Source organism: Oncorhynchus tshawytscha, linkage group LG19 (genome assembly GCF_018296145.1).
Source record: "Oncorhynchus tshawytscha isolate Ot180627B linkage group LG19, Otsh_v2.0, whole genome shotgun sequence".
Lineage (NCBI taxonomy): Eukaryota > Metazoa > Chordata > Actinopteri > Salmoniformes > Salmonidae > Oncorhynchus > Oncorhynchus tshawytscha.
The window spans coordinates 29,532,598-29,548,425 of record NC_056447.1 but is presented as its reverse complement, the minus strand read 5'-3'; the positions used below and the strand labels follow the sequence as shown (position 1 = coordinate 29,548,425).

General features: G+C 42.2%; 2 protein-coding genes across 5 annotated transcripts; one reads left to right on the top strand and one right to left on the bottom strand.

Annotated features, from left to right (window-relative positions):
• The first annotated feature begins 1,213 nt into the window (after nt 1-1,213).
• On the top strand, nt 1,214-5,126 carry LOC112218601 (small EDRK-rich factor 2-like). The gene is given in 4 exon segments (XM_024379523.1): nt 1,214-1,303; nt 1,306-1,354; nt 3,996-4,101; nt 4,631-5,126. Coding segments are annotated over 4 exon segments (303 nt in total). The 5' UTR covers nt 1,214-1,228; the 3' UTR covers nt 4,704-5,126.
• Nucleotides 5,016-15,592, bottom strand: LOC112218600 (ras and EF-hand domain-containing protein). Of its 4 annotated transcripts, XM_024379518.2 has the most exons (17): nt 14,971-15,592; nt 14,665-14,817; nt 12,498-12,588; nt 8,502-8,597; nt 8,245-8,322; nt 8,034-8,149; nt 7,871-7,939; nt 7,592-7,670; nt 7,400-7,464; nt 7,109-7,301; nt 6,925-7,023; nt 6,659-6,803; nt 6,502-6,583; nt 6,101-6,215; nt 5,780-5,893; nt 5,619-5,695; nt 5,016-5,536 (listed from the first exon to the last, which is right to left on the bottom strand). In XM_024379518.2, exons 1-17 carry the CDS (start codon nt 15,279-15,281, stop codon nt 5,440-5,442), a joined length of 1,980 nt encoding a protein of 659 aa, XP_024235286.1. In that variant the 5' UTR covers nt 15,282-15,592; the 3' UTR covers nt 5,016-5,439. The 4 variants fall into 4 exon arrangements, with proteins under 4 accessions (XP_024235286.1, XP_024235288.1, XP_024235289.1 ...); XM_024379520.2 differs by lacking the exon at nt 5,780-5,893; XM_024379521.2 differs by lacking the exon at nt 14,665-14,817.
• Nucleotides 15,593-15,828: the final 236 nt, after the last annotated feature.

Here is a 15,828-nt window from a genome sequence, read left to right as displayed (position 1 = left end):
GGGAGAAGTAATAAAGGTGGTAGGTGTGGTGATGTTCTCGGAGCCGAAACTTGCACCGAAGGTCAGGATAAAGAGTCTGTGACAGTAGTTTTTGGGAAAAGTGGACCCTTGCCTTTTGGCTGATCCATTTTTGGTTTCAGGGTGGGTGAAAACAGAGTTGGGTGCTGTGGAATCGGTGAGGGTAACCAGAAGTGGTCTTGTGGTTATTGTTTGTGCTTCTGCTGGTCAGAGGGAGAAGGCACAACGCGTTAAACTAATGGGGGCAAGAAATGTGAATCGTTTTGCTCTCAAGAAAAGGACGCCATTGAAAGGAGTGATTACTGGGGTAGCAGTAAATGTAAAAGTTGACCAACTGAATAGTTGTGATGCTCGCAGACAGTGTGGCATGAGTGGTGAAACAGAAGAGTCATTGTCTGTTCTTTTGAATTTTGATGTTGATTCTTTGCCCGAAAAAGTGATGTTAGGATATATAAGTTATCATGTATGTGCTTTTGTGCCAAATACATTACCTTGTGACAGGTGTGGGCATGTGGTAGCAGTGTGTAGGAGGGAGGTTCCTTGGTGTGAGAAGTTTTGCCGAAGAGCATGAGACAAAGGAATGTGTAGCATTGGGGAAAGTAGTGGTAGATGTTCATTGTAGGGGTGCCCCTGGGGCTGGGGATCAGAAATATCCTGTGTGAGAGAGGCAGGTTGAGGTTTCCATGGTTTGTGCAGAAGTTGTCATATGCTGAGGCAGTGAAGAAAGTAGAGGAAGATGGGTCAAGATGGAGGGATCCTGAGAGGAGTGGTGTGCAGTAGATCTGTACCAGTACAGAGGGATCGGTCAACAAGTAATATATGTTTCAGTAAGATTGTATTTTTAGCATTCATAGCAATGGTTATGAACTGTACTGCAGGGATGGAACGTAAGTCACAGAAAATGTAGTTTGTGGTGGCAGCTGCAGAGAGTTATTTGGGTGTGAGAGACTTGACATCAGAAGAGTTACATGGTGTGGTGGTGTCCCATCCTTTCAAGATGTGGACCCGAGGTAGGACTAAATACATTTAAATATTGGAGTAGGGTGGTGTTATTTTTTTGTGAGTGTAGTGTTAGATGGTAGGGTATTTGTTCATATATATTTTTAAGCAAAGTATAAGGGAGTTGTACTCCAGTCTAGTAGGTGGCAGTAATGAAACATTTATTGGATGCCAACCGCCGTTAAACCTCAAAGAAGCAGCTACTCTCGCGATGTCGCGTATCAACGCGTTCAATTGCCGTGACGAACATCAAATATTGTCGGTGCACAGCTGCCAGGCTTGGTTGATTGGCATCCTTCTCCACACGGTCAGCTACAAACCATAAACAAAATGACAAGTGAGTATATCCGATTATTATATATTTGTTTTATGATTGTGTTACTTGGCTAACGTTGTTTGTTGGTAGTTTGGCTAGCTAGCTACGAATCTCACTTCTTGGCCTGTCAAGCAATGCCATCAGACAACGTGACTAACTAGCTATGTTTGAAATGTTTAAGTCAAACGTTAGCTAGTCTAACATGGTTTTGAAGTTAGCATACTTAAAAAAAAACATTAATAGCATGAAGTGTAGCTTTACTTTTCCCATTTATTACCTGATAACAAGGCTCTAATTTGAGGGTGGGTATGTGAAACGTTCCAACAGGAATCTGTACCAAAAACGATGTAAATAACAAGGTTGCCAACAAACGCATACGTTTGTTGGCATACGTGTCGAGTTGATGCCTATTCGGCAGCTAGTTAGGTGAATTGATCATGCTACTTTGTATGAGTTGTTTGTTGGCAACCTTGTACTTTACGACGTTTTTGGAACCGATTCTTGTTGGAACGTTCCAGATTTTACCCACCCCTGATGTGTTGGTAACAAGCTAACGTTAGCATGCTAGCTACACATACTGTAGCTAGTAGAATATGTATACAAATATTTGGTCGTTCGCTGCCTAGTAAGTTAAACCCTCAAGTGCCAAGCACAATAAAACATTTATTTATATTAACTATTAGGTTAGCTACCAAACCGTCAACGTACATAGTTGTAGGAGGCACTAGCTGGCCACTAAGAAATACATGTACATGCTGTCTAGACTTGGCACGCGCCTGTCCGCATGTTGATTTTGTACATACACACCAGACGCGATCTAGACATGCAGGTTTAAATATCAAAACGAACTCTGAACCACAACTATATTAGTTTGGGGACAGGTCGAAACACATGAAGCATGCAGCTAGCTTGCTGTTGCATTGCGTTATTTTACCTGAAAAGCACAAGGTCATTTTCCTGGATCTTTGGGTCACACAATCATGTTCTCTACTCCTATATATAATCCAGATAATATGGTTAAGTTTCTACAAACTGTATGAATGTTTTATGTATTTCGACCTGTCACCAGAATATGTAAATTAGTTGGTTAAGAGTTTTGATATTTCAACCAGCATGTCCTCATTTGCATCTGTTGTGGATGGACAAAATAAGCATATGCGTAGTGGGCATGTAATGTAGTAATGGGCGTAGTGGGCATGGGCGTAGTGGGCATGTAATGCTTTGAGTTGCTGAGTAAACACCTTCGCCAAATACGTTTAAACTCAGTTTCACAATTCCTGACATTAAATCCTAGTAAAAATCTGTCTTACGTCAGTTAAAATCACTACTATATTAAGAATGTGGAATGTCTGATTTTATTTCAGCTTTTCTTTCACCACATTCCCAGTGGGTCAGAAGTTTGCATACACTCAATTAGTATTTGGTAGCATTGCCTTAATTGTTTAACTTGGGTCAAACGTGTCAGGTAGTCTCCCACAAGAAGTTGGGTGAATTTTGGCCCATTTCTCCTGACAGAGCTGGTGTAACTGAGTCAGGTTTGTAGGCCTCCTTGCTCCACATGCTTTTTTAGTTCTGCCCACATTTTCTATAGGATTGAGGTCCGGGCTTTGTGATAGCCACTCCCAATACCTCGAATGTGTTGTCCTTAAGCCATTTTGCCACAAATTTAAAAGTATGCTTGGCGTCATTGTCCATTTGGAAGACCCATTTGCAACCAAGCTTTAACTTCCTGACTGATGTCTTGAGATGTTGCTTCAATTTATCCCAAATTTTTCTTCATAATGCCATCTATTTTGTCTAGTGTACCAGTCCCACCTGCAGCAAAGCACCCCCATGCTTCACGGTTGGGATGGTGTTCTTCAGCTTGCAAGCGTCCCATTTCCCCCAAAATACAACAATGGTCATTATGGCCAAACAGTTCTCTTTGTTCTATTGTCCCCATGTGCAGTTGCAAACTGTGGTCTGGCTTTTTTTAATGGTGGTTTTGGAGCAGTGGCTTCCTTGCTGAGCGGCCTTTAAGGTTGTCGATTAGGACTCGTTTTTACTGTGGATAGACACTTCTCTACCTATTTCCTCCAGCATCTTCACAAGGTCCTTTGCACTTTTCGCACCAAAGTACGTTCATCTCTAGGAGACAGATCGCATCTCCTTCCTGAGCGGTATGACGGCTGCATGGTGCCATGGTGTTTATACTTGCGTACTATTGTGTGTACAGATGAACGTGGTACCTTCAGGCATTTGGAAATTGCTCCCAAGGATGAACCAGACTTGTGGAGGTCAACAATTTTCTTGGCTGATTCCTTTTGATTTTCCCATGATGTCAAGTGTAGAGGTACTGAGTTTGAAGGTAGCCGTTGAAATACACCCACCTCATATTGACGCCTATCAGAAGCTTCTAAAGCCATGATTGTTTTCTGGAATTTTCCAAGCTGTTTAAAAGGCACAGTCAACTTGGTGTCTAAACTTCTGACTCACTGGAATTGCGAGTGAAATCTCAATTGTTGGAAAAATGACATGTCCTGACTTTCCAAAACTATAGTTTAACAAGACATTTGGGGTGGTTGTAAAACGAGTTAAGGACTCCGACCAAGTGTATGTAAACCAACTGTAGCTAGCTGTGTACTCAGCAACTTGAATTGACAGTACACATTGATTTTCTCAGGGGGAAATCAGCGTGACCTTGCTCGTGCTAAAAATGCCAAAAAGCAAGGTAATGACAAGGGAAAGAAGGCAGATGATGGCATGTCTGCAGCTGCGAGGAAGCTTAGGTAAGTCAATTAACTAGTTTGGCTATTAGGACGTTTTCCTGGTATAGTAAGGAGTTGTCCACAGTTAAGACAAGCCTGAAGATCAGATGTTGAATTGTCGGGCTGAAGTTAACGTTTGCATCAGTAAAGTTTAACCTTCACAAGTAAGAATGCTGAATAAAATCGTTATCGGTTGTCTGTGCGGATGGCCCTTCTACAGGTTGGAATGTGAGACTATATTCACAGGAAAGTATAATTACATCAACTTATCAAAGCGCTGGTAGTGCATTGATGTATCACCTGAAGCATGTGCACTAGACGCATGCATACTTGCACGTATTTCCATGGTTCTGCACAGGCTTCAGGTGATATAAACACTACTAGTGCTTTGAAAAGTTTGTAATATTTTCCGGTGGATATGTCTCATATCTGCAAAAGGACAAACTGCATGGACAACGAAGTACATTAATCATTGTCTTGTAAAGCTTGGACATTTTCCAAACATGACATTAACAGACTGATACCCATTTCATTTGTTTGTCTTCCTTAGGGATGCAGAGATAATGCAACAGAAGCAGAAAAAAGCCAGTGACCCGAAGCCGAGTGACGAGAAAGCCAAATAGCAGGATACAGAACCTAAACTACGATTCTCAAGATGTTACCTAGGGTTTTTTTTTTGGCCCATGCTCTGGGGTACAAAACCAGTTTAATTTTGTGGTTGTACTGTAGTTTGATAAATTAATGGTTTTGAATGACTAATGCTTAAGCCTATTTCAAAAGGTCTAATGTTAAATCAGTATTTACAATGTAAAGAACAAGAAATTCAGACTCCACAACAATCCTGTATTTTTGTATTCCCTCCTAGATTTTAAATAACGCAACTAGTGGTTTTGTTTATTCTTACTTTTTATATTAAGGATTGGCATATACAGTGCTGATGAAATTAAAGGATTTATTCGAACAAATTATAATTCACCTGTACAGAATCTTTAATCAATAAAAATACAATTAGCAAACATGAAATAAAGCACCAATGTAAAATGTGATCGTGATTAATTTCTGCATGTTTCTAACCACAGCAGTCTCTAGACTGAGCTAAAACTTAACTACTTTTCAATGTCAATTCCGGAAAGATATACAACAGTCCCATTTATACGTTCAGGAGAGTCCAGAACTAATACATTTATCAGGAGTTGACTATTGCTAAAGATCGGACTATGTAGATTCAAATACGAATTACACATACATTTAGCGAACTTTAGTCACCTCTGTTATACATATTTAGCTATGCTGTGGTGCTAAAATGGAGCCCCTAGACTCCAGTCAGATGCATTTCCCTCTGGTGATGAGTCTCCATGGTTATACTCTGCAGCAGTTAGCTGTCTTTGGACCACTTAAACTCAACTTCACCTGTGATTCTGATTGCCGTCTCAGTTGCACATTTTTCTTAACTTCTCTGTTGGGGGGGGGAGGAAAGTTCTTCGTTAAAGTTCAGGTATTCACGGAAGTGGATGGGAAGGGTGTTTCACAATTCTTACCTTGCCAGGTGAAGTACTGCCTCCACTACATTAGTTCCAGCTTTGGCACTAGTTTCACAGAACAGGGCATTGTATGTCTGAAACATATGGTAATATTGTGATTAATATTTAGTTGATAGACCCATGAACATCTTATTTTGACTGGTAAAGAGAGGTTGTACTCTAGCCAGCCTTTCCCCGTCAACAGTGCTGACACAGCTTCCCTCCGGTCGATCTTCCCGCAGGTCCACTTTGTTCCCAATCACACACATTGGAAGTTGCTCATCCCTAGATTCCTGGGATAACAAGGGCAGTTCGTTCTTTAAGTTGCTGATTTGGCTGAAAGACGTGTTAAAGCCCAAAGTTGTCATACTACGGCTTTCCGCCAAATACTGCTAAGACCATTTCTGCCTATAACACACCCGTTTAGTAAATATTTTGGAATCCCATTCCAAGTTATTTAAATCCCATGGACCATTAAACCCCTCAACTGTGACTGGTACCTGAATCTCTTCCATCCACTCTCTGACATTAAGGAAGCTGCTCTCAGAAGTGACATCATACAGCAGTAAGACTCCATGGGCTTTACGGAAGTAAGACCTGGCAATACTGCGGAACCTACAGGAACAGGGAAATCCCATTTTGCTATTGACATTACATGATCTTTTGGAATCTGTGCAGCACTTCAGATTAACAGCCACACCCACCAAGGACACATGGGACCACACCTTTAAGGCTTTTAGTATGTCAATGCAAAAGCCACGGCAAGAGGTATTTATTTTTTGCTTGCCAGCTCAACTAAAATGGTATGACTATTTTAAGTCAGTCCAGCATTTGTTTAATTAGAGCAACACCATAAGGACTGTAACCAAGGCTTTTCGAATGTAAATGTACACAAACATACCTCTCTTGTCCTGCAGTATCCCATATCTGGAGTTTAGTTTTTTCTCCATCCACCAACATCTTCTTGATTTGGAAATCAACTCCTAAGAACAACATTGTGTAATGGTAAGGCCAATGCACTTTCTGCATTAATTATAACATTACAAAATTGTACTTACCCAAAGTCGTCTGAATGTCTCCCCTGAACTCATTGAGACTCAACCTCAATAGAAAGCTGGACTTCCCTGATCCTACATCTCCCGCCAAAACTAACCGGTACATGGGAGCAGGGCCACCAGTGTCAACAATGTCTGCGTCGGTTGGCTGAGGACCAAGTAGCATCACATAGTTATGAAGAATAATACAGATATGCAAAAAGCATATGCCAATTCCACATAAGTCTCCCAATAAAAATGTCTTACGGAATCTCAGATCATTGCCTTACCTTTATGGGGAAAGCAGACAAGCGTCTCCGGATGGACGACGCAATAGCGAGAGCTTTTCTGGGAGATACAGACAGTGTTGCCCGACTTACGTCTGATATCTGGTGCAGAAATAGGTAAATTCATGTATTAGCATGTGACACATACTAATAAAAATAGTTGGTCAAACCTTTCGGTTACCCTTACCTCAATGTCTGAGGGCACATATGAATAACTCTGGTGTACGGTTTCTGTCGAGACGTCACTGTCAGACTCGCTGCCTGAGCTTTCAGCGTCCATAGGCAGGGACACACCACTGTCCAGGTATCTATCAGCCCAGCTGGCTACATGGGAGTAGGTCCTTTTACTGGAGTCCACAGCTGTGTTCTCTCCCCCTGAACTGGACCAAAAATAATGAAAAAATAAACACGAGTTAAGTGGTCAATTCACATCAATCAATAGGTCCAGATTTCTAGGATAACAAAATAGTATGTGTACTTTATAAGTGTGCTTTGTCGAACTGGCTTCATTCTTCGAGCTGCAATTTCATTGTCGGGGGATAGCTGTGGGGAGATTTGTAACACTTTTGTAAACAAAGAGAAACTAAAGCAGTGTGTTATCAATGCTATATAAAAGTAAATATAAAGGGGAAATGTGAGTCTACCTTCAGTGAAAACAACCAAGACTTACCCTCTTACTTGATGCCACATCGTTGATTAATGCAGAGTGCAAGTCATCATTGCTGTCATACAGCTTTTTGTTCATGACCCTAATAGGAAGCAGTCAATGTGGAGAACACGTCATGTGCTTTACTAATCTTTTAGCCGGTCACCTTCCATTAACAATGAGCATAAGATGTGCACTGCACGGATGTTCATGCATGACTCAAAGCCATGCTTGACTTCAATACAGCTAAAACAATCGTCATGAAAGGGCATACTAACCAACAATCGGATCAGACAGACTTACTGGAGTATTTCAATGTGACTGGAGTAGGACTGGTATTCTATAACCATCTTTTTCAGGTCATCACTTTCCCTGTGAAAACAAATTGACAAATGCAACATTTGTGCCCTGTAATCAACAGAGTTGGACTTGATCCATTTGACCTGAGAATGAAGTCTGATCTCACCTCTCATGTTGAAGTTTCTGGTCTGCATAAATGTTCTTCAGCTTGTCCATCTCTACCTGCAGAATGGAGATGTTTGTCTGAGCTTTGACGAGCGAAGTCCGTAACTGCTCATTTTCCTGAGGAGAGCATGCAGAACATTACTGGAAAGTGTACAAGAAATAATGTCAATGGAACTCAAGATAGTTGTCCATCTTCAATTGATCCAACGTACCAGAGTCAGTTCACATATTTTGTGGTGTAGTTTGTCAACATCCTGCCTGGAATTGTTGAGTTCAGATTCATCTTGGCACTAAAATGAAAATGTTTCTATTTATTTCACATGAATCATAAATGTGATTATGCATCACCTGAAATCACATTCACACTTAAGACTACCTGAAACGAGGTAAATAGAGAAGTGTAAAAGGATAAGACTGGAAAATATTTATTTATTTATTTAAAAACAGTTTCAAAAGGAATGACACCTACCTTCAACAACCTGTCCACAGCAGTATGTAGATCTGCCACTTCATTATCATGCCTTCTCTGGAGTGTATCCATGACTCCCTCCATTTTCTTACGCTCCTACAGACATGAAACCCAAGGAGAGAACTTTACTCATTGGCTCTGGAAAAAAAGGGGGAGCTTTCACAAAACTATATAGGAGGGGCTTTTGTAAGAGTTTGAGCTTGCTGTTCTCCCTCTACCACATGAGGATAAACACCTGTGCAGAGGCAAAGAGGAATTGTGCAGAAAGGAGTGTCCCTGGCCTAGCCCCGCTCTTGCAATAAACGGTTTAATTTCCAACAACTATACATTCAGAAACTATTGAGACCGACTTTTTCCACATTTTGTTGTGTTACAGCCTTAATCTAAAATGGATGAATGTTTTTCCCCCCTTCAATCTACACACAACACCCCATAGTGACAAAGCAACAATTTGAGGAGTAAAACAGTGAGTTGACGTTCCCTTTTTATGAATGCTTCGTAGGCAGGCCCACAATTTTAACCATGCAGGTCCCATTTTGGACGTGCGTAAAACCCCCTCCATGATGGAGGCTACGTGTCCATGCCCATCATGAAACCAGCGATGAGAACCTTGGTGAATACTGTTGAACCTCGTAAGTGACGTGTAAAAATGGCTTGTTTTACGTTTCATATGTTCAAAACACAAGCCCTCCCTTAGGCCTACTATAATGAAGGCTGGTTCAACAGCCATGCCTGTCTTAAAACAAATGTAATATCATAAATATAATTAATTTAATTCTATTACAAACAATATTATTCAAATGTACCCTCCTGGTTCTATGGTTAAAACGTCTGTGGAGTGCATGCTATGCAACTTCTGGAGATGTGTGAATGCGATCTGATCTGTAAGATGGTTGTTCATTAAACAGGTCTAGGTGGGAGCAGTATAACACTTAGTGGACATTCTCCCTTTCGTTTTAGTGCAATTGGAAAGTATTCAGACCCATTTACTTTTACATTGTTACATTACAGCATTATTCTAAAATCGATGAAATCGCTTTCCAATCAAGCTACACAATGCCCCATAATGACAAAGCAAAAACAGATGTAGGCATTTTTGCAACTTGATTAAAAAGACCCTTCAGTCAGTGCTTTGTTGAAGCACCTTTGACATCCTTGAGACTTTTTGGGGTATGATGCTACCAGTTTGGCACGCCTGTATTTGGGGAGTTTCACCCATTCTTCTCTGCAGATCGTCTCAAGCTGTCAGGTTGGATGGGGAGTGTCGCTGCACAACTATTTTCAGATCTCTCCAGAGATGTTCAATTGGGTTCAAGTCCGGGCTCTGGCTGGGCCACTCAAGGACATTCAGACACTTGTCCCAAAGCCACTCCTGTGTGGTCTTGGCTGTGTGCTTAGAGTCATTGTTCTGTTGAGGGTGAACCGATACCCCAGTTTGAAGTTATCCTTCATGCTCCGTTCATTTTCACTCTCGATCCTGACGATACTCCCAGTTCCTGCCGCTGAAAAAACATCCCCACAGCATGATGCTGCCACCACGCTTCACTGTAGGGATGGTTCCAGGTTTCCTCCAAAGAGTTCAATCTTGGTTTCAAGAATCTTGTTTCTTTCTCATGGTCGTAGAGTCCTTTAGTTAACTTTTGTCAAACTCCAAGAAGGCTGTCATGTGCCTTTTACTGAAGAGTGGCTTCCATCTGGCCACTCTACCATAAAGGCCTGATTGGTGGAGTGCTGCAGAGATGGTTGTCCTTCTGGAAGGTTCTCCCATCTCCACAGAGGAACTCTAGAGCTCTGTCAGAGTGACCATAGTTCACCACCCTGACCAAGGCCCTTCTCCCCAGATTTCTCAGTTTGGCCTGGTGGCCAGCTCTAGGAAAAGTGTTGGTGGTTCCAAACTTCCATTTAAGAATGGCCACTGTGTTCTTGGGGACCTTCAATATTGCAGAAATGTGTTGATATCCTTCCCCAAATCTGTGCCGACACAATCCTGTCTGAGCTCCACGGACAATTCCTTCTACCTCATAGCTTGGTTTTTGCTCAGATATGCACCGTCAGCTGTGGGACCTTAGAGTTGTGTGCCTTTCCAAATCATGTCCAATCAAGTTGTAGAAACATCTCAAGGATGATCAATGAAAACAGGATGCACCTGAGCTCAATTTCGAGTCTCATAGTAAAGAGTCTGATTACTTATGTAAATAAGAGTATTAGTTTTTAATTTCATACATTTGCTAAAATTTCAAAAACCTATTTGTGCTTTGTCATTATGGGATAGTGTAAATTGAGGAAAATGTTTTATTTAATCCATTTTATAATGAGGCTGCAACATAAAATGTGGAAATAGTCATGGGGTCTGAATACCTTCCGAATGCACTGTATATACACAAGGACACCACTTCAAATGAGTGGATTCGGCTATTTCAGCCACACCCTTTGCCAACAGGTGTATAAAAATCGAGCACACAGCCATGCAATCTCCATAGACACGCATTGGCAGGAGAATGGTTTATTGAAGAGCTCAGTGACTTTCATTGTGGCACCGTCATAGGATGCAACCTTTCCAACAAGTCAGTTCATCAGATTTTGCCCTGCTAGAGCTACTCCGGTCAATTGTAAGCGCTGTTATTGTGAAGTGGAAACGTCTAGGAGCAACAACGGCTCAGCCGTAAAGTGGTAAGCCACACAAGCTCACAGAATGGGACCACAGTGCATAGCGCGTAAAAACAGTCTGTCCTCGGTTGCAACACTCACTACAGAGTTCCAAACTACCTCTGGAAGCAACGTCAGCACATTAACTGTTTGCCGGGAGCATCATGAAATGGGTTTCCATGGCCGAGCAGCCGCACATAAGCCTAAGATCACCATGCGCAATGCCAAGCATCGGCTGGATTGGTGTAAAGCTCGCCACCATTGGACTGAAGCAATGGAAAAGCGTTCTTTAGAGTGATGACTCACTTCACCATCTGGCAGTCCGACGGAGTAATATGGGTTTAGCGAATGCCAGGAGATCGCTACCTGCCCCAATGCAGTTCCAACTGTAAAGTTTGGTGGAGGAATAATGGTCTGGGGCTGTTTTTCATAGTTTTGGTAGGCACCTTAGTTCCAGTGAAGGGAAATCTTAAATGTTATGACATTCTAGATGATTCTGTGCGTCCAACTTTGTGGCAACAGATTGGGGAAGGCCCTTTCCCGTTTCAGCATGACAATGCCCCTGTGCACAAAGTGAGGTCCATACAGAAATGGTTTGTTGAGATTGGTGTGGAAGAACTTGACTGGCCTGCACAGAGCCCTGACCTCAACCCCGTCGAACACCTTTGGGATGAATTGTAACACCGACTGCGAGCCAGGTCTTATCACCCAACATCAGTGTCTCACGAATGCTCTTGTGGATGAATGGAAGCAACTCCCCGCAGCAATGTTCCAACATCTAGTGTTAAGTCTGAGAAGGGTAGAGGCTGTTATAGCAGCCAAACTCCAAATTAATGCCCATGACTTTGGAATGAGATGTTCGACCAGCACGTGTCCAGAAACTTGGTCATGTCGTGTAACACATGCCCCATTATAACCTGGGTGGTTTGAGCCCTGAATTCTGATTGGCTGAAAGCCATGGTATATCAGACCGTATACCACCGGTATGACAAAACATTTAGTTTTATTGCTCTATTTACATTGGTAACCAGTTTATAATCGCAATAAGGCTCCTCTGGGGGTTGTGGTATATGGTCAATATGGCAAAGGGCTGTGTCCTAGTACTCCACGTTGCATCGTGCAGAAGAACAGCCCTTAACCATGGTATATTGGCCATATACCACACCTCAGGCCTTATTGCTTAAATAAACCCTAATTAATTCTCATTCTTTATACATTTGAAGGTATGTTTTCAATGCATTCTTAATGACTCAGCTCAAGTTATTTGCTTGCCATGTTTGTTTTAATAGTTTTACAGAGCGAATTAGCACTGTACTACACTGACAACTCAGTCCTCAGAATGTCACCTACCTCTTCTCTCACCCTGTCCACTACACGGGAAAGCTGCTGCTGCATGTCCTCCTCCAGCTCTGCCAACTGACTTGTGTTGAGCTCCTCTGTTCTGTCGGCACACAGAGATGCATACCATTTACATGTCTGTCCTGGATGTCGTCAATGACAATACAACTGCCCAAATACTAGTTCAGCAAAAGGAACGAGTCAGAAAATCTGGTTTACAGCAACATGGCACATAGAAGTACACATTTTGGTTCCAATCACATCTGGTCCATTTGTATCAATTGCCCATGTGTTTTCATCTAGTAGTCTCCTATGAGTGGGCAGGACTCACTACTCAGTTAAATGTGTTCTGTCATAATCAGGTGACAACACTTGGTCCAGCCAGTCATGAGTCAGCACATATCAAAGCTGCAGGCTAAGGTTAAATCTAGACTTGGTGTCCTCTATTGTAAATCACTCCTCTTTCACCTCAGCTGCCAAACTAACCCCGATTCTGCTGACCATCCTACCCATGCTAGACTAAGGAGACGTAGTTTATAGATCGGCAGGTAAGGGTGCTCTCAAGCAGCTAGATCTTTACCATTCAGCCATCAGATTTGCCACCATTGGTGGGCTCCAGAGTGGCGCAGCAGTCTAAGGCACTGCATCTCAGTGCTAGAGGCAAAACTACAGACCCTGGTTCGATTCCAGGCTATCATAACCGGCCGTGATTGGGAGTCCCATAGGGCGGAGCACAATTGGCCCAGTGTCATCTGGGTCAGACCGTCAATGTAAATAAGAATTTGTTCTTTATTTAACTAAGCAAGTCACTTAAGAACAAATTCTTATTTACACCGACGGCCTAGGAACAGTGGGTTAACTGCCTTATTCAGGGGCAGAACAGATTTTTACCTTGTCAGCTTGAGTCGATCCAGCAACCTTTCGGTTACTGGCCCAACGCTCTAACCACTAGGCTACCTGCTGCCTTAACCAACTTGCCTAGTTAAATAAATAAAATAGGACACATCACTGCACTCCATACTCCTCTGTAAACTGGTCATCTCTGTCTACCTGTCACAAGACCCACTGGTTGATGCTTATTTATAAAACTCTCTTAGGCCTCACTCCCCCCCTATCAGAGATATCTACTGCAGCCCTCGTCCTCCACATACAACACCCATTCTGCCAGTCATTCTGTTAAAAGTCTCCAACACATCCCTGGGTAGCTCCTCTTCAGTTTGCTGCAAGAAACTGAACAGTTCTCAATATCTTCATTCAAAGGCTCAATCATGGACACTCTTACTGACAGTTGTGGCTGCGTCACCATGTATTGTTGTCTCTATCTTCATGCCCTTTGTGCTGTTGCCTGTGCCCAATGTTTGTACCATGTTTTGTGCTGCTATCATGTTGCTGCCACGCTGTTGTCGTTTTAAGGCTCTCTTTATGTAATGTCTCGTGTGTTTTGTCATATATTTTTAATCCCCAGCAGGAGGCCTTTCGCCTTTTGGTAGGCCATCATTGTAAATAAGAAATTGTTCTTAACTGACTTGACTAGTTAAATAAAATAAATGGAGACCACAGGTGCACAAGACTGAGCTCTGCATAGTTTAAGATTTAATGAATGGCAAAATGATTAGTAAACATCTATGTGTGTCAGAATTTGGGTTTTTACAGGCACATTCATTTGCAGAAATGAAGGGGATAGGCCTGAATGGAAATATATGAAGGGACAACTCAGTTTACAAGGAGATCCGGCAGAGCAACTCATTTAAGACGTCCTAACTACTTGAGAAATGGCAGCTGGGGTGAAATGCAGTCTCTGGACTGCAAAACCAACTTCACCCCCCATATATCTATGGTTATAATTCAGTAGTTGGAAACATGCAATTGTGTGATGATCAGCTTACTGTGGGATGCATAGGTTACTGGCACAATCAATACTCATATTTGTAAAAGTAAACTGATTAAGAGCATAGGCATGCTCTTGATTGGATCATTGTTGCATGATATCCCACAACATGAACATTAGATATGTGTATCCAGTAACAGACAGATAAATGATCAAATTAACTGAAAATGGTCCATTCCTTGGCAACCTAATGCGAGCGAGAAGATAACATATTCAGGTAATACATTTGGTAGATTATTTCTTCCACCCCTTGTGGAATCTGACAAGTTATGCTGCTATGACTGAATCTACCTTCTGAAACTGGTTTCCACCTGCTCACTCTCAAGTCTGCGTTCCTTGCTCTCACTGACAAGAGCATCAACAAGTCCCTCATAATGTTGCAACAAGAGAGGTTCTGAGGTGGAGTAAATGGCTTGGTACAGCTCAGCCAATTGATCACACAGTCTGAAGTAGAAGAAAAACGATGGACAGTCATTTCTAAATTGTACATAATTAGAAAAATCTGGGGGATGAACTAATATCTACATATTGCATGCAGTCTACTAGAGCAGGTCCAAATTTGTCAAACTATTCACACCAACCAACCACCAGAAATACCTTCCTGAGAGGAAACCTGTTGCATCGTCAAGCCTGCTCTGGAACTCGTCCCAAGGACTCCCTTGACTTTGAGGAGAAGCCCCAAAAGATGCGAAATCCAACGTTGCTGAAACCTCTTGAAACCGAGAGGAGAACTTGCTGTAATTGATACATCCATCTGCACTAGCACCAAATTTGTTGAATAAAGTTCTGATTTCGTCGTCAGGCACATTGAGTTCTCGACAAACAACCGTAAAGTCTTCGTATTCAATCACACCAGATCTGTTAATGTCACACGCTGAAAACAGTCTCTCGAGGCTGGGTCTGTCCATGGCTCCGTATTTGGAGTTTAAAAGTTACAAGGGAAATAATAGTTTGTGTAAAATAAGATCGATAGACCAGCAACAGCTTGGACCATTTGATCCCCACCTTATCCAGCACCAGCGGTCAAAATCTTCAACAAGACACGAACCAGAGTTGAGAATTGGAGGTGGTAATACTTTCCCCACGCTAATCATGAACTCTATTCACTGCCATACAATCAAAAGGCCACTGATTGGCTCAGCTGGTCCGAAATGGCCTACACTGCACATGCGTCCCATATACGACTGGGGAAATTACATGTAAACGCCCTCCGACCTGGTAATTACTAGTAGGAAACTCGTCTAGGAAGAAATTTAACATTTTATACAATGGGGGGTCTAATCCTGAATGACGATTGGTTAAAACCGCATTCCAGCTGGTGTCTATTCCACAAATTACCACCGGCTAAATCTCTGACATTAAAATGCCTATTTACTCTGTTCCATCTGACTGCGCAATCCACTGTCTCATCTGCTCAGCCAGGCAATTTATAAACTTGATCTCCTCTATCAAAAG